Genomic DNA, 19,204 nt, shown 5'->3' with positions numbered 1-19,204 from the left:
TCAAGGAGTTTTAGACCTTAGGATGGCTGAGCATGCATATCTTGATGCAAAAATAGTGTGGTAAGATAAGAAAAAGTAACAAAGCACAGTGCGAGCGTGTTTTTCTGTAGGGCGCACAGGAACCCAAAGTGGATTGCTCTTGGGAATCCTGAGAATTTGAAAAACATGGTCCTTGTTGAATTTCATCGTTATCAACATCATAGCATACAGTGTCTTGAGAGATGTCAGACACTCTCTAACACTGTTAAAGGTTGCATTAGATGTTCAGCAAACAAGTGCTGCACAATGAAACTTCCCCTCTGCTGTGTTGACACCCAGCTGCCAGCTTCCTGTGGTGTAAGAGTTCATGAGAGGTTAGAAGTCAGCTAATTGGATACACCCAGTGTTGCATCCAATCACCCTGTAACAAACAATGTTAACAGAGAGGCAGCAGCATCACCATGCAGAGACTTGGTGAGCGGCTGGCTGTTGACGTCAGCCAATGAGATGCAGGCATCGACCTTGAACACTGGACCGAAGCTCTGCTGCGGAAAGATGAGGGACGCCGGTGTGCTGAGGTGCTGAGTCAGCGCACTAATTCATGCGAACATGTCTTGCCTTGCAGTTTGTCGCCCACTTGCCAGAGCCCCACCCTCCTGAGCCCATGCAGCCCCTGCAGCCCCTGCAGCCCATTGCAAACACTTCATCCTTGGAGGTAAGACAGGTCACACGCAGACTGTTTCTATGGACTGAGTATGTCACAGTCAGTGGATTTAATAAAGACGGACACAGTAGTTTATTTTGATTCATTCCAACATACACCATCCTGCTACCACAAATACCCACTAGAGCACCAAGTGTTTCTTCTTCCGCTGCTGAAAATAGTCCCCAACAAACTATTTAATACCATTTGAGTTGCATTGGCTAAAAACTACAATGCCCAGCTGTTGTAGGGAATTCTTAAAAAATGAAGCAATATATTTTTGTCCCTCTTCTTTTCTTGGGACTTATTGGCAATAACAGAAGTTTGTCTCTGGCCTTGTCCTCTCACCTCATTTGTTCTCAGGGGAATAGGTCTGTGCTGGTGAATGTCCACTAATTCCTGCTGCCAGTAACAGGAGGATGCCACACTGTTTGTAATGTTACAAAAAGTGAAGCAATGAGACTATATTATTATTATTATTATACATACTGTGGTTCATTGGTAAAAATATTCAAATTAAATGTAAACTCTGAAACAGCAAAGTCTCACCACAAGAACCATTTAGTCGCTGTCCTGGTGCTCTCAGTTGTATCACACAATCTTGTCAATTGAACTGATATGATTTCATGTGAGCAGGGGCAAACTCCATCTGCTGAAGAAGACAGTGTGATGTGATTGAAAGCTCCAGCACAGCTGCCAAATGGAGGTTACAGTATTACCCCATTAAAAAGTGTGAAATATACATGGAAATATGCAGTAAATAGGAGTTGTTTTCCGTACGTTAAGGTGCTTCTGTTTCACCAGCGAAGACCTATCATTTATTAGTTGTCTCTCAGTCTATGTGGGTTGCTTGGCAACGGTGCTGGGTGCTGTGGAGGAAGGCAACACAGCAAACAGAGGCGGCTGCATCCAGCATGTTTCTGGATGCGTGAGCAGCGCTAGACTGTCACACTGCACACCGTGCAGTAATGAATCCCATTCTGTCGGCAGAAAAATGAGCAAACGCTAATGGGAATGCAAAAATCTCTCAGAAGCAATGACCATGAATTCCTTAACATGACGCACTTTTCACACCGTCAAAGTAATCTGGTGCCACGTTATGGCAGGTTGCACATTTGTTGGCATCATTCTTCACAGCATTTTGCATCGGAGACCCCCGTTTTGTTTCACCATCCAGACACATGTTCATTCTCTTGCATCAGATTCTGTTTTTGTATTCAAGTAAATTGCTTCCCTTCATCAACTTTTGATTCTGATACACTGAATATGGAAAGGTTGTCTTGCTGGCATGGATGTTTACAACATACATGTTTGCACCAGGAGGAATCATTCCCATCTGAATTTGGGTTACAATGAGCTGTATATTTGCAAAATAGGAGTCTAAACATTTAGGCCAGGTCAAAACTGACACTGAAATATCTCCAGTTAAAAGTGAGCAAGGATAAGTCTGACCAGGAGGAGGAAGAGTGAAGGTTTGTTTAGGCAGGACAGGATTATAGTCAGTGTTTGTAAAGAGGAATACAACAAGATATCAGGGAACTGTTGAATGCAGAGACCACACAAGGATGAACATACCCAAGAATATTTTTATATAACTGTGAATTTGTTATAACTGGAGGACTAGAAAATTCATTAATCCTGAGACACTGGGAAAAACAAGCTCTCACGGACTGTTGCAGCGAAGAGAACAGAATTAGGGAAGTGAACGGATCATTCGACCGAATGGACACTAGTGATGGTATTATTTATAGCATCGAATAAGGTTTATATGTACTGAAAATCAAACCAGACGTGAAAAGATGGGGCCTTTTTCCAATCATGTTTAATTCCACAAATGTGCAGTTCTTTCATAATAATCATACATACAGCACATAGACAGTTCTCCACACACAATGAATGCACCTGTATATAGATAAAAAGCATAATGCATAATACTTTTAATTTAGGTATTCCAAATTTTTTCATGTATCTGCATCAATTCTTATATTATTATGTGATTGAAATGGTTAATTACATCCTGGGCTACAAACAGTATAAACACTAGAGGTAGGATATGCAGTGGAATATACCACTCTTTCAAAGTTTTGCCAGGATTCATCCTTTATCAGACTCCTGATGGTATAACCCAACAGCATGTTATGCTGCATTAAAGTTCTGTAGGAAATTGCCAATACAGTGTGAGTGACCAAAAAGGTAAACCTGAAGAGTGTTTCTATAGCAATGGTTCTATTATTAACTTTGACCAAATAGTCTGCACTCAACCAAACATTATATCAGGGGTTGTACTCTAACCTCAATGGTAGTGTGAGTGACCACAGGTTGCTGTATACATGACATATATTGCTTTTTTTCAACATGTATGAATTGCTCTCAACACATTATTTATGCTTCATTTTAAAGTTAAATACAATAACAAAATCCTTTGAACAATGTCTCAAAAACAGGCAACATCCAATATATATTTGAACAAGACTGATGCTGGTGCGGATGGATGACATAGACTGATTGTGCTTATTGTGTGAAGATTCAGAATCAGAATCAGAAAAGCTTTATTGCCAAGTACAGTTTTACACGTACGAGGAATTTGCTTTAGTGAGGTTGGTGCATGACACACCTATTGAAAAGAAGCTAGTAAGAAAGTAAAAATATAACAATAAGTAAAAAATATAATAATAGTAGAAAATATAACAATAAGTACAAAATATAACAATATAAATATATATACAGAAGTCTGTTTTTTTTTTTTATAGAAGTACAGTCTGTTTTTTCAAAAGGAAGTCCACTTTTTTTTTGTTTTCACAACCAGTTCATTCAGAAGAGTTCAGACAGTGAAATTCACACAACCTAATGCTTACGTATTCATCATAGGATTGCATGGCAGTTTTTCATTATTCATTCAGTTTCTGAGATAAACAGTTGTATAAATGTGCCGAGGGGTAACCATACTTATCACCCATGGTGTGAATCTGCTGAAGAAAACAGATAAGTTAGAGCAGAGCTATGATCATCTCCACACAGCTGTGTTATATTGTCCAACGAATGAAGTCTATAAATAGTCTCGATGTTAAGTAGAGAAAAAGTTTCTGGCTGTATTCAGCTTTTAGTTGATTTGTAGCACTTGTGCGATGTAGGAGTCGCTGAGGCGTGGAGCTTAGTTTCACTCCTACAGTCTTTAGCAGCCTCAGTTCTTTGGTCTGCCCTCCTTTGCAGAGTGATGAGAGCTGTAACAAAACATGTTAATGTCTTAAACTGCTGGAAAGCAAACTGAAAACCACCCCACTGTTGCTTCCAAACATGCAGTAAATAACTCGGGTAAAGCACAAATAATTTATTAATTGATCAGTTGACAAATACACAGACAGTAAAATGTGTCTTTGCATAATAATTTTTATGTTGTATGTATAAATGACAGTAATGTTGCTCCACTCTGATTTTGAAAAGCCTTTTTAACATCTGCCTGCAGACAACAGAGACTAACTCTGGTTTTTTTTCTTGTTAATAAATGAACATCCCAATGAACTTATACAGTTCCAGTAGTCTCAAACCATATGACACTGTGGCCAAAGTTTTTGCAGGTTTACACTATAACCAAAAACTATAAATGTCCAATTTTAATTTTTTAAGTAATTATTTCATCTTAATTATTGTTCTGTATATATTCCTTGGGGTCCATTTAGCCAAAAACACACACTCTCTCTCTCTCTCTGGTTTTAAAACCTTATAAATGTAATATCATCAGGTTTTTCACTGTTGGTGGGACAAAACAATCAACTGGCGCTGAGTATGGTAAATACTAATGGTCATTTTGTCTTAGCGTATTTCCTGTCACCCTACGGACCAATTGGTTTATTTAGCAGAGTTTTTTGCAGCAGCGAGCAGTCAGAGGTAACGAGCGGTACTTGAACGCAGCATAAGGCTCGCGCCTGCTCACACTGATTCACACGCAGCCAAGCGGCGTCTGTTCGGTCAAACTAAAGTGTTACCGTTGCCGTGTGAACGGTATTACACACCAAACAAACCGACATGGAGGCGATGTTTCGCTGACAGTACCGCGGGCACAGAGCCCACCGGAGGATGTAACGACAGCCCCTGAACCGCCGGGACCGCACGAGGCAGACGACCTCGGTGTGAATACAAAAGGAACCGCCGAGGAGGAGAGACGATGGTGGGGAGAGCAGCGGTAGCAGCAGCAGGGCGAGCGGGTTTCTCATCGAGCCCAGCTTCAGTTTTCTGAAATCACAATTAACTTTGTAATATACAAGAAAGTCCTCCAGCATGTCGGATCCCAGTCACTGGTCTGCGGTGCCGAGCCAGAACAAGTCCCATTTTGTTCCTGGAGCGTTGCTGAAGCGCTCGAAAAGGTAGTTATGAAGAGTTGGAAAAGGCTACGGAGGTTAAGCTAGTTTAGCAGTTTATTTTGATCTTTTGTGGTGTTGCAGATGCTGTCACGGTTAACTTTATGGCTCTCGGCTGCTCTTCGTGTAACGTTATACTCACACGTCTGTTTTAGTGTTCACGCGTTCACAGGCACGTTATGTCCAACAGAAGCTAACTTAGCTCCTCTCAGAAATCCGATTGCTATGTCGTAAGTTGACGTTAATCCTGTGTTTCTGTTGATACGCGGCTTTTGTCCAGAAAATGACAGCAGCTCACACACTCAGTTGTCAGTTTTTGCTTTAAAATGAGTAGAAATGTATCAGACACGATGTACAGCGCGGATGAACCAGTGAAAGTTACAGACACAGAAACGTATTTTTTTATTTGCACTTCTGTTTTTATTTGGTGACTATCGTTGCGATGATGCTGATGATGGTGATGGTGCCTGACTGCAGGTCACAGTTAATCGTTTGTCTTGTTAACTGATGGCTGGAGATAAAACCTGCAGCTGTTCACTCTGAGGGATGCCACTACACTGAATGAGCTGATTCCTGCTCTGTTTATTGATTTGTCCGCGAATTATCCTTTCGATTCGTATTATATAAAATGTCGGAAGTAAATGAAAAATGGCCATTACAATCTCCCAGAGGCGAGAGGTGTTCAGAGTGCTGGTTGTGTCCGACTAGCAGCCCAAAACATGAGGATATTCAATGTGCAGTCATATAAAGGAGAGGAAATCATCAAATCCTCACATTTGAGAAACTGGAAACTGCAAATATTTGACACTTTTGGGGCTATTTTATTGATTAAGCTTCACATTAGTTTCTGGATTACTGTCATGGTCTATAAAATGGTCATCACGATTTCCCAGAGCCGAGGTCTTCAGATTCCAGTCGAAAAGCATATAAAAGATATTCAGTTTATGGCTATAAAACAGAGAAAAACAGCAAATATTCTCACTGTACAAGACAATGCTTTGAAAATGACAGACTTTTAGTTGATTATCAAAAAAGTTTGCTTGTGTTCTGGCAGTCTAATAATCAATTCATTGACTTGTCACTGGGACTGTTGTGGACTTTACACCCTGGTGTCACAGCAAAAGCTGCTCAGTTGAATGTTATTGGTCAAAGTTTGCCCCTTCTTTTCAGAACCAGAGGATTATTCAGCAGTCCCTCCCTTTACTGACACACACACACACACACACACACACACACACACACACACACACACACACACACACACACACACAAACACATACACACACAAAAACACATACACACACAGACAGACTTGGACATCTGTGGCTCAAGCTGCGCCTGCTGTTGCTGTCTGTGCACACAGTGTCTTCAGCCTTGAATCTGTTGACGGGAGGTTTCCTCTTTATGTTTTGGCTCTCATCAGTTCTCCCTCCTCAGCTGACTCGGCCATGCTGGTGTGTCACGCATCTGCCTGCAGATTAGAGTAGTAGTTACGTAAACATTTCTCAAGGCAGAGCTGTTCTGAGTGAGGGCGGAAATAATCTCATGGGTTGAGTTAAATTTCAGTGGGCAGAGACAAAGAAATCTCAGTTCTTCCAGCAAAGTATCATAAGCCTCATCTGTACCAGACCGTGAAGTTTGTATTTTTGGTTCTTGCAGAAAGTGCAGGTGTTCGAAGTTCTACTTGGGGTTGACAGCATCATCCTGTCTGTCACACGAATGCATCGCTCTGCATAGCTCAAAATGTGAATGTAGTGAAGTTGAAAAGTAACTTTATGAGGTTTGGATGGCCAACAGAGACGGTCTCCTATGCATGTGTGTGATAGATATGCGGGAAGCAGATATTATGAAGGCTTGCATTCAGCTGCTGTCTGAAAAACCTTCCAATCCTTCCAATATCTATCGAGTACAGCTGAAACAGGCTGCAACTGTTTTGGTAATCAATGAACAGTTTGGAATTTTTCAGGCAAAAATAGTGAAAAATGCTGCACGTTCTCAGGTTCCAGTGCCTGAAATGACAGCGTTTCTTGCTTTTCACATTCACACATTTGAAGATGTCACCTTGGCCTCTGGGAAACTGGAATTGGAATTTAAAAAATATTTTCTGACATGTTAAAGACCAGGTGATTGATCAAAAACATCATTGATGAAAATAATTGTTAGCAGCCTGCAGCCCTGAAATTTAGCCAAAAAAAGAGGGTACTGAAATTTCTATATCTTCACCAAAGACAGCAGCGTGTGTCACTGAGCTTCTCTGGCTTTACCAAACCCGTGTTGGTAAGGATCAGCGTGCACGCCCTCGTTGGTGCAGTTAAACTTGTAAAATCTTTCCATGTGAAACCAAACTGTTCTTGCTGTTTTGGAAACCGGTCTGCAGGTTACATTTGTGCTGTAACAGTGCAGAACAAAAGTTAAGAGCAACTTAATTACAACTAAATTAAAACAGCAATGAAATCATATAAACTCTTAAAACTAATTTAAAAAGTGGAGATAGAATAACATTTTAATAGGAACATTTGTATATATATTTGAATACATGGTTAATTGAAGATAGCAATCAGTATTACACAGCAAACTGGACATCCCTGCCTATTTCCACCACTCCCAGCTTGTACCCATCTTACCGGTTTGCCCACAAACACATGTGTTTTGGTGTTATTCAGGCTTATTGTGAGCGACAGAATAGTGGCAGTTTAGTGGATCACAGTCTGCTGCTTCAGAGGTCAGTTGTCTTCTTAATCTGCCCAATGCTGCACTGTCATTAAATGTCTTTTGTGTCCTCAAGCTGCTGCTGAACACACTCACAAACACGCACTTACTGTATATTTAAATACATGTTGAAGGATTGCATGACAAAATGATTCCACTCAGCTTAAAGGAATACACCAGGATGTTTTATTTCTAGATTGTCTTCTCGTTCAGCTTAACCAACTAAAAGAAAGACCAGAATCATCCATGTGCTCCCAGTAAATCCTCTCTGTCAGTGCTCAATGCTAACATCTTAGCAGTGCCACAGTGCTCGAAGGGATAATTTTAGGTTGTTAATATCAATTTAGAGGTGAGAAGATGAGGACATTTAACAGAAACTTGCTTGGGAATAACAATTGAGATGAGAAGACAAAGATTAGAATGACAGTGATAATGAATACAACAGAAACACTGCAACCCATATGGCCGAATAATCTGACAGAAGTTGTGATGAGAGGTGCAGATGAGTGATGTGTGTTGAGGTTGGCAGTCTGTTGACATTCTCTCTTTCCGCTCCAGTTGTCGAAGCAGCAACAGGAAGAGCCTCGGCATCGGGACGCCGTCACCCACGCTGTCCCGGCCGCTCTCCCCGCTCTCACTCCACACAGGTAAGATGTATTACGAAATTTGGAAACCTTCAATGCCAACAAGTCCCGACAGGAGCACCGCAGCTAACACGTTAGCATTGACTCTGCAGTGTCATCAAGTAACTCGCTTCACTGACCAATCAAATGTATGCAAGTACACAAAGCAGCTAAAATACCTTGTAGCATTGTGCTCATTTCCATTTCATCAAGCGTTGAGACAAAGAAAATTATTGCTGTGTTGATAACCACAGTTGCCTCAAAAAGGCATAAAGTGCAGTATGGTTTCTCTGCATTTAATTAACCTTTAAACTTGACTTCCTGATTTGTATTGGAGCTGTGCCCCGTGGAAACATTTCCACACCGATGCAGCCTGTTGTTTTCTGATTCCAGCTCCTGTAATTTAAATTCACCCGTGCTCTTCTGCATGCTCATACTGTCAAAGCACAGATTCAGATATTAGAAATATCAGTTCAGATGACTCCAAAGTTTAAATGGTGTCATTCTCACTTGACCAACTACTGGAAATGAAACTATGACACACTCAGTACCAGACCTTCTCAGAAATCATTTCTTTTCTCTTTTTCAGAATCAGAATCAGAAAAGCTTTATTGCCAAGTACGATTTTGCACATAGAAGGAATTTGCTTTGGTGAGGTTGGTGCATGACACATCTATTAAAAAGAAGCTATTAAAAAAGTAAAAAATATAACAATAATATAAAATATAACAATAAATAAAAAATATAGCAATATAAATATATATACACAAGTCTGTTTTGTTTTGTTTTTTTTAACAGAAGCACAGTCTGTTTTTTCAAAAGGAAGTCCAAGCAGAGCGTTAATGTTATGGTTATGGTTATGGCAATGTCAATGTGAATGAATTGGCAGTATGGAAACATTGCATTTCACCGTGTTTGATTAAAGACATCTAATGAAGTTGCAAGTGAACACATCACTGTTCGGTGTGCTGCTTAAGTATCAGCTCCGCTCACGTTAATGTTTATAAGCTGGAGGGCACCTTGTGCTGCCACACTAATACAAGATTAAGCCTGTTCAACCAACCTGTAAGCTGCACCATAGCCAGTATCTTGTTGGCACTGCAGAATGTTTGGACATATTGAGATGACCTGCAGTGCACTTAGCTGAGAGAAGCACAGAAAGAGGGAATGCAGTGGATGTACTGCAGATGGGACATTATTCTTAATGCAGAAAATACATGTGAAATTTAGACTGAATAAAGAAATTAAACGCTTTATTTTCAAAATTCAACCAGACAAACAAACAGTGTTCATTCCCCAGTGGATCCTAAATTCTTGTGGCAAACACTGTGATGGTTGATGGTGGTATAAAATACAACAAACTGGCGTTAAATTTCTTCTCCAGGCATTGATTAAACCTCTCATCTTAACCCTGTTCTTCAAAATCACATATTTTTCAAGTTTGTTGATGATGTGATTAAAAAAATGCATCCTGCCTCATATTGGTTTCGATGTGACTCTACACCTTTGCCTTCATGTAGTATGTGTAGGTCTAGTCTCCACCTCTGTCTCCACCCACCCCTCTGCTGCTCGAACACACAAACCTCATCAGCGGCTTAAGTCTCTGACAACTTCATTTGAATAATGTTTGCTGCAACTTTCTTTGTCAACAGCCCCAAGCCATTTAAAATGCCCGTCAACATTTGACATGATTCAGCATGTAGCTTGGCAGTTTGCCATTTTGACACACTGCAGATTTGTTTGGATGCAGTCAGCGGATAAAGCACGGTGAAGTAAACGTACCGGTTGACCAACATGTTGGCTTCTCCGTGCTGTGTCCCTGGATAACAGGATGGAACAGTGTCAGACCACAGTGTAAGTTTGGCGCTCTGGAAAAAGGCCACAGTTTGGCTCTCGGACTGTCAGATGCTTTGGTTTTACATGAAAGCTCACCATTTCACTTGTCTGCCATCATTTCTAAAATAGTGAAACTTAGCTTGCCAAATACCAATACATAGCTACACCTAGCTTCACCCTGATAACCCTCCTTTCACCTTAGCCCCACCCTGTAAAGTGATGGGATTAATTTTTAAGGTGTGTGATGTATGAAACACTGGCTGTTTGAATCCATGATGGTGAGACTGTCATGGGTCCACTGCAGTTCCAACGTGGACATGCTCAGTCATGGCGCTGACTACTTATTTTGCTCATGATACGTCTTATCATGTATAAAAATGACTGTATGGACATTTTAACAAGGCTAAAAAGGAACTGTCATCGACTGACACTTAACATTTTGAGGCTTTTACTGATACCAATCTCTGGGAGTTAATTAACAATGTATCTGCTGATTTTGCACTTTGCTTAATTTGAGGCAAATCGTTTCTAAATGGTTGGCGTCCTTCTGCTTTGTGAATCAACAATAGTAAGATCGGTATAACCGCTTAATGCCATGAAGCAGCTGCACTCTATGAAAAGAGTTTTGCTCAAGAGCTCCTCATGCCCGCAGTCTGTGGATGTGATCCCTTTTGAACTCAATCACGCCGAGGATTATCTATTCACCGAATGCAGTCAGGCTCTAATTGGGTCTCTCTCTTGTGTCCTAATTGGTACTCAACCACTTGGATGTAAACAAACCACAGACTCTGGCGAGACCAAGCTGAATGAGGCCTCCCCCTAAATTAAGAATGTTTGTGGATGGGTGCAGTACTGTTTGGGAAAGTAATACCAAGATGATGTGAGGTGCTGGTTGGTGCCGCTGGGTTTTGTAGTGATTGAGAGTTCCTGCGTAGACATGATGTCATCCTTTTTGGAACATTTCCGTTTGTAAATTCAGCCATGTGGTCGTCTCTGTTCTATTTTCATGGGTTTATTATTACAGTTGTGAGTAGTACCCATAGTAACTTTGCCTTTCCTCTTTCAGCGGCGAGCAGCCCTCTAGACAGCCCTCGAAATGTGTCAACCAGCACCTGCCTCAACTTTCCATTTGCCCGAAGGTATGTCAGCACTGCTGTCTTGAATCCTTTTTTCCCCCCCGGAGTGATATATTTGCTTTGCCACATCTGAAAGACCTCAGATTATTCCATTTAAATGATCAATAAAACAGGTAACACTTTCAATTCACAGATCAGGTAATTTTCTCAGAAATCTTTAGAAAGTTTTTTTTTGACAGACTAACTAAAGATTGAATAGGAAATTTCTTAGGAGTCGTTATTCATGCATTGTTGGAAACTTTGTTAACTATATATTTTGGATTGTCTGCTTGCCTGTGGACAAATCCCACTTTGCTGCACACACAGCTGACCTGCGGTTCATCTCCAATAAATAGAATAACCTTTTTGGAAATTAAGTCAAATAAAGTGTTATAGTGAGTTACATATAAGGATTTTAATGGAAGACTGTCTTCTCCGCTGTTTTGTACATGAACAAAAGGCTGAAGTTCAGATTCGGTTTTCAGCCAACAGCAGCACAACAGTTTGTTTTCGTACCCAAAACTCCTCTTTAAACGAGCAAGAGTGAGGATATCACAAGCTGAATTTACTGGTGGCCATTTTTTTATTTGTCTGGCATCTTCTGAAATGCTCAAATAGAATTTCAGAAGACTGTACAAAACTTTTGGATTGAGCTGATCAAATATTGTTAAGATTCCCAGAGAGGTTTGGGCCGTACATCACGTTGAGTTACAATTACAGGAACAGGAATTACAGGGGGGTGTATGTTTGCACACCTGGCATCTTTGTCACGTGAACCCAAATGAACCAAGTACAAATTTACAACCTCTCAGATAAAATAAATCTAATGCATGATCACACTGTGAGGGTTTCCTGTGAGATTGGGTGTGTGTGCTGGGGCAGAGGCAGACAATCTGGAAGCTGAGGAAAAACAGCAGCAAGGTGATTGAGGCTGACTCAGCCTGGAGCGTTCACACCTCAGGTCTCCTCACATCCTCAGCAGGATGAGTGCAGTTAGATGGAGGGTACCCCCGCAGCCCACTCAGGCATCGTTCGACCCGGTTCCTATGGCAACATACTTGTCTCGCTCCAGGCATGTGTAGCTTGCGAGTGAGGCAGCACCTTGAAGACACCCAAGAACAGCTGCTAGAAACTAATGAGAATGCTAGCATCAGTGTAACACACACAGTGGCTCTCTGCCAAGGTCCCAGGTAATCTATGAATAAACCTTGAATCTGGAAACGTTCTAACAAGTTTTTGTCTGTTTCTAGAGAAGAAACATTCGCAGTTGTATCGATGAGCGATGTGTGCGGAATCATCCTATGATGACGTCCAAATTAAAACATGACAGTGACAGAAAAATGACAGTGGCATGATTAGGACTTGTTGGTTTAAGATTTAAGGGTGTAGCACTTTGCTTCATGTTTGGTAGATTCCTTTCTGATATGTAGGTTCGTAGCAGAGAATGGGAGAATTCACTCTTTAGGCGAGGCTCAATCCTCAGTGTAGAGAGACAAATGAACGCTCCCCCTCTGATGTAGTAAAGCAGATGCAAACTAGGTTAAAAATAACTTTTATGTTTTTTATGTGAATGAAAACCTTCTTTTACTGCGTGGTCAATAGTGTGTTTACATTAGCTGCTGTTCTTTTAGTAAAGCAGGTGCAAGGGGCTACAGTGAATAGATAGAATAAAGCTGTCCATTTCTGAGCTCTCTGGCTGATGCTTTCATCGCTTCTAAGTGCTAAATGTTTCTGATAACTTACTCCAAATACTGGCTTTTTATTCACAAGCTTTTATTGCTTGCAGTGGAGAGATTTTACTTGCCAAATAGAAAATCTGCCTGCATTTGGAGCTTGAATGGGTGCTAATTTCATACTGTGTGTGCATGTGAATGTGTGTGTGTTTCAGAGTCTGAGTAGATCTTTGTTGTTAGAATGCAGTTACACCTTTTTAAGCCCTTCTTGAGGCCTTAATTTACAAGTACATTTTTCACCTGTGAGTTTCCCTGCAAGCAACCCGCCAAACATTATAACATATAACCTTTATTTTATTTATTTATATCTGACTGGGTGTTTGCTGCTGCAAAATACAAAGTGGAGACAAGATCCTTCCTCTGGTCGTGCTTTCAAGTGTTTGTTATGTAAAGTATATCTTCAAATTAATTGAGTTTGCTAGCTGCTCCTTGTATCTAGACAAAATGAAGACTGGCAAGGAAGGCAACATTGTCAGAACCAATCCCTCAGCGAAATGCTAGGGGTCACAGGATCACTCGCGCAAAAATCCCCAAACTCACTGAAACCACTGTCTTTGCTTCTCTCTCTCTCTCTTTGCTGCTGATCTCAGTCACCTGGCCCGTGCCGACAGGTAGCTTCTTTTCAAATTCTTGCATCGTGTCTGTTTAAAGCTTGCATTTTGTACATTTGTTTTGTCATGTGAAGATGTAGCTTGGTTTGCATAAAGCAAAAACCTGAAGAGCTGTAGTGAATCAAGTGAGGACACGGGAGACAGAGAACCCTATTATATATGATTTGGAAAAAGGATATTAATTTCATGCTTTCATAGTCAGAGGACTCCTCCGTCTGTTATGTAAGGAGTTTCACATATGAAATGCTAACTAATGCCAGTACTGCTGAGGCTTATGTAACATGCATGTCTGTTTCTCTCAGAGCTGAGGGCCGGAGATGGTCCCTGGCATCCCTCCCCTCGTCTGGCTATGGAACAAACCCGCCGAGCTCCACTGTCTCTGTAAGTCATCCCAAAACACGGCACTATCCTCCCTGGTCGATATATGGCGGCCAGGCATTTCTAACACCTCACTCAGCCCAAATAGCACTTTCATGCTAATGCGTGCGAACGCCAAGCCCGAGATGACAAACTGTTAATTGTTTTCCTCCATCATCTGCTTGAGTTAGTCATTCTCCCAGTCTGTGGAACTCAGCGTTAGAAGTAATACACACAGTCTCTGCATGTTAATGAGGAGATGGGAATTAAGTGTGTGTGCGCGCGTGTGTGCGCATGCTCTCGCCGTTTGAGTTATTAGATCAAATACTTTCAGTGACATTATTTTATGACAGGTTTTCAACAAAACCTCCCATCACATATTTGTCATGTTCACAGTTTACTTGTTTTTTTTTTTTTTTTTTTTTAGTTTTGGAGCTGTGGTAATTATGCTAACTTGGCCTCATCTGATGTTTATTGTGTAGTATTTGAAAAGTATTGTTGAATGACTATTGAGGCTTTTTGGGAGGATAACTGTAATAGAAATATTAAATCAAATATCTTACAAAGAATGAAGCTGTAGTTGTATTAGTTTGTTGAATGATGTAATGAATCTGTGTTCAGATGAGCAGTTTGCAGGGAGGGAGGGTCTGTGGTGAAAGTCTGCCATGTGCAGCCATTATTAGGACGTTTATTGGGTAGACCCAGGCCCAGGCTCAGAGGTCAGTGGGGACAATGGGGCTCTTCAGTGGCCATAACTTCCTTCTTTATACTGAGGCATTAGAAAGAGACTTCACAGATGCTGTCCTGCTGACCCTCTTCTGTTCAGGACACATGGGCTGAGCCTCCTGAAAAGAGTTTGCTCAGTGTCTCAGCCATATTATCAGTTGGTCGTGCCTCCATTGGCCTCTTGTCATCACAGAGTGCTCGATGCTGCTCTCATCATTAACTTAGAAAGTAACATAAAGGGATTTTGGAAGTCGTTGGTTTTTTGAAAATGTCTTTCTGGCTTTTTTTCTGTCTCTGAGGCCTTTTAAGTCTGAGGTGTGTGTGTATTCAATAATAGATCATTTGAATGTAAAAATCAGGTGAAATTTTCTTGACTGACAGATTGTTTGTATCTGTAGTCCTCCTCGTCCTCCCAGGAGCGCCTTCACCAGCTCCCCTACCAGCCGACACAAGATGAGCTGCACTTCCTCTTCAAACACTTCCGCAGCACAGACAGTATGACCGACGAGGATGGGCGGCCCACGACGGTCATACGACCTCGATCTCGGAGCCTCAGGTAGCTGATGCTAAGTCCACCTTGCATTGGAATAAGTCTTTTTGTTTCCTTCTATAATGCTATGTGTTAATTTTAGGAAAATGTGCTTACAAGGTTAATACTGCTCAATATATCAAAGATTTAGGCGATTGCATTTATTTATTCAATCGTGAAACACTTGCTTCATGTTTATCTTGTCTTATCAACTATCCAACAATGAGTCCAAAGACGTTGGATGTTGTGTAAAACATAAATAAAACAGGATGTGATCATTTCCTGATTGTTTTTAGCTCACACTCAATGGAGTTGGGGTTGTAAAGGGAATGTGACAATGAATCTTACCTTTTGTAAGTGTCTGTTCTTATGCCATAGATCCACTCTGAGATAAGAAAGGTGATCATGGTTTACACTCGTATATTCTCATCAAAACCACTTGTTTCACAGTCCAGACTGAACCAAGTCTAAACATCTGTTTTACATTGTTTCTTGGCCTGTCATTAAACTAATGACAGTAATATTTTATACAGATGAAATGCAGTAATCCTAAGGGATTAACTACCTCTTTGCTGTGGAAAACATTTTAGATTAACTTTGGGCAGAGATTGCATGTTTTGCACTGTTCATGAGGACCTTGTTGTCATTATGTATGAGTAGACTTTCAGATGTCATGATGTCTATGCATTGGTATGACCAAAACATTTGGCATCTCAAGTGCCTCAGATCGATTGCACATGCCTGTTGGCTGGCAGGCAGATGGAGATCTGGCTGCAGAGCTGTGCGGTTTTGACAACTTTTGTCTATTGGTGCTGCTCTGAGCTGTTTGTGCGATGCCTGAATGCTCTGTGTTCTGGCACCATGGTGTGTCGTGCGTGGGCATGCTAGCAAGCAGAGCGCCTCAGGGATCTAGCTGATGAACTGTAGTCGACGGTGGGGGTGGTTTAGGGGGGTGAGGGGCCTGATGCAGAGAGCCACGGTGAACTGCAGCAGTGTGTGCTGGGCAGCAGCCAGCCAGTTTAACAGAGGCGTCTTTCATGACAAAAAATGGCTTAGGGAGCCTGTTTGCATGTGATAGGTTTTCCCTCCATCTGTTCTGTTTGAAGCTTCATCAAGCAAGGTTTTCTGTACAAAATACACACCTCTTACTGCATAAATACTGAAGTGGTTTTGCAGTAAATGACTAATCAGGCAGTGTTTCTTATTTACACGGTTTGACCAGAAGAAACCTCTGCTGTCGGTGTAGAAACATCTAAAAGGAAAACATCAAAACCTGACCGTGAATCCGCTCTGAATGTAGCTTTACCAGCTTAAGAACTACTGAAATCGAATGTTGGCTCACAGTATTGCTTTGGCAGGTTGGATCAAAAGTACAAGTGTAGATGTTGACCTCAAAAAACCTCTTCCGTCAAACCCAAGCTGTGAGGTTCGAGTTGATGTCTGTATGTTTGGGTGGGTTGAGCTGAATTGACTGACGGCCTCGATGACATAACCACACGCGTCCTATCTCAGTACGCCGGAGGAGAGTTGGATTTGATTGTGTATTTGTTAAAAATCTAAATGCATTTGCTGATCAATTCAAGTATGCTAATCTATTGTTTTGTTTCTGTTGCAGCCCGGGGCGGTCGACTGTCTCTGTTGATAATGAGATTGTCATGATGAACCATGTTTACAGAGAGCGTTTTCCAAAGGTATGCACTAGAAAATTGCAGCAAAGACATGCATGTGCTCATTTCCCAGTTTGTTGAACACATGTTGTCCCACCATCACAAAAACATTGTTTGTTAATCCACATGAAGACGTACTGTAGACATAGCAAAGTGTCTTTACACTCAGTGTGTCGGACCATTATTGTTTAAAATCAGAGTACTGGATGGAAACTGAGCTAGCAGGTGGCTAAATGATCACTCGGTCAACAACATATGAATCCACCCACGGAAATATTACGGACATTTGGTGCCACGGGGAGTAAAAATCCGAATTACTGGTCCTTTTAAATACCCTGACTGTGTGTTTTTGTGCTTGTCCTCCCTGCAGGCCACAGCCCAGATGGAGGAGCGCTTGTTTGAGATTATCACCCACTGCTCTCCAGACAGCTCCCTCCCTTTGGCTGACGGGGTGCTGGGCTTCATCCAGCACCAGTTAGTTGAGCTGGTCAGAGACTGTCTGGACAAGTCCCAGAAAGGCCTGGTTACTTCCCGATACTTTGCTGAGTTGCAGGAGAAGCTGGAGAAGCTGCTTCACGAGGTGAGGAAAAAGCCAGCTGATTTGTGATGTAGAAATCATGTGCTTCAAAACGGCTTTTTTAGTTGCTTTAAGCATCAGCTGATGAGCAACTCACGTGAACTCTTCATCTGGACACTTGGATGTGAGGAGGTTATGAAAGGTGATTGATCGAGCTCCGGTGAAATGTGCATCGAGGCACATCACTCGATAACTGTCTGATAGCCAAAGGCGCATACAATAGATCTGGTAGTGGAAATCAGAGACGGTGAGAGGTACTTTTTGTCACAGATCTTATCTGTGTTGTGATAAAATGTTAGTTTCTATAGCAACCTCTCCCCCTGTTCCTCTGCATGCTGTCAGACAGAAGGCACGGCCGACTTGCTCTACCTCCAGCTGAACTGATAAGTCTGTTCCCATACAGTGGAACAAATGCTGACACACACACACACACACACACACACACACACACACACACACACACACACACACACACACACACACACACACACACACACACAACCTGAAGACTCACTCTGTGTGCCAAGGTCATTTTGTTAACAAGTGTTGGGTAAAATGACACACATTCATGTATGTAGTAATACAAATTACTTTCAGTTTATGAGAGCTGTGACGTTTTGTTTTAGAGACTTCATCAAGAGAAAATCTGAACTAGAAGAAGATAGCAACTTAAACAGTTAACCAACAGGAATTGTTGGTTTCTTTGTAGATAAAAGAGCTTGGTCTGTACCAGCTCTATATGGAAAGTGTCCTGAGACAACTTCTGTTGTGATTTGGCGCTATACAAATAAAATTGAATTGAATTGAATCCACCAACCTCACTAACCCCAATATTTTACATATTATCTGCACTACTGCAATATTTCACATACGGTCTACTGTTTACATTTATTTATCATCTGGAACTGCACAATTTTTTTTGCTCTAAATACTTGTTTATATACTTAGATTGTTTTCTTATTATCTTATTATATAGTTTGTATTGTACATTATAATTCATAATATATAACTATATATTTAGTTAGACTTAGTTATATTTTTTCATTTTAACAAACTGCTGTTATTCCTTTTTATATTTTTTGTTTGTTGTTGCTTTTTAAACAATTCTTGTATACATTCTGTGTTTGTCTGTATGTTTAATTGCTACTGCAACAAAATAATTTTCTCAAATTGGGATCAATAAAAAAGCAGTCTGAAGTCTAAAGATCTCTGGGAATTGCAGAACAGCAACAGTAAAACGGCTTAACAAAACTTTTATCACTTAACCAGACTGCACACTGAGCATGTGAGGACTGTGTTTTCAGTCATATAATACACAGTTGTTTGAGTAATTGGCTTTGTGGCTTTCTCTCTCTTTCACATCCTGACATTCACTTTGGATTACGGGTCTGGCTTGGCCAGAGGGTAACACATGGAAACTCCCACGTGTTGACCACGGTTCTCCCAACCATCAGGAACTTTGGAGAAAGTTAAGGGAAAAGTTCGACATTTTTGGAGGCGCTAGTTGACAGACTTTGTTGGCTCTAGACAGAGCCAGGCAAGCTGCTAAGCTAAGCTAAGCTAACTGCACTGTAGCCTTATATTTAACAGGCGGACAAGAGTAGTATTAGTCATATCATTATCCTGGCTGTACATGACTCGGACACAAATGCGTAGTGTACCATGAAGGCACTGTTTCATTAGT

General features: G+C 41.2%; 1 protein-coding gene across 2 annotated transcripts in view; it reads left to right on the top strand.

Annotated features, from left to right (window-relative positions):
- mast3b (microtubule associated serine/threonine kinase 3b) overlaps positions 1-19,204 on the top strand; it is a 33,358-nt gene that overhangs the window by 2,181 nt on the left and 11,973 nt on the right. Inside the window, exons 2-9 of one of the 2 annotated variants that reach the window (XM_070960356.1) lie at positions 605-694; positions 8,305-8,393; positions 11,272-11,344; positions 13,644-13,664; positions 13,967-14,045; positions 15,146-15,303; positions 16,892-16,967; positions 17,314-17,523. In XM_070960356.1, coding sequence (XP_070816457.1) covers positions 605-694; positions 8,305-8,393; positions 11,272-11,344; positions 13,644-13,664; positions 13,967-14,045; positions 15,146-15,303; positions 16,892-16,967; positions 17,314-17,523 — 796 coding nt within the window. Of the gene's footprint in view, positions 1-604; positions 695-4,595; positions 5,044-8,304; positions 8,394-11,271; positions 11,345-13,643; positions 13,665-13,966; positions 14,046-15,145; positions 15,304-16,891; positions 16,968-17,313; positions 17,524-19,204 lie in introns of those variants that run through there. The other variant, XM_070960357.1, reaches the window with a different exon arrangement.

This window comes from Chaetodon trifascialis, chromosome 4 (assembly GCF_039877785.1).
Source record: "Chaetodon trifascialis isolate fChaTrf1 chromosome 4, fChaTrf1.hap1, whole genome shotgun sequence".
Lineage (NCBI taxonomy): Eukaryota > Metazoa > Chordata > Actinopteri > Chaetodontiformes > Chaetodontidae > Chaetodon > Chaetodon trifascialis.
This window is presented reverse-complemented; position numbering and strand designations above follow the sequence as displayed.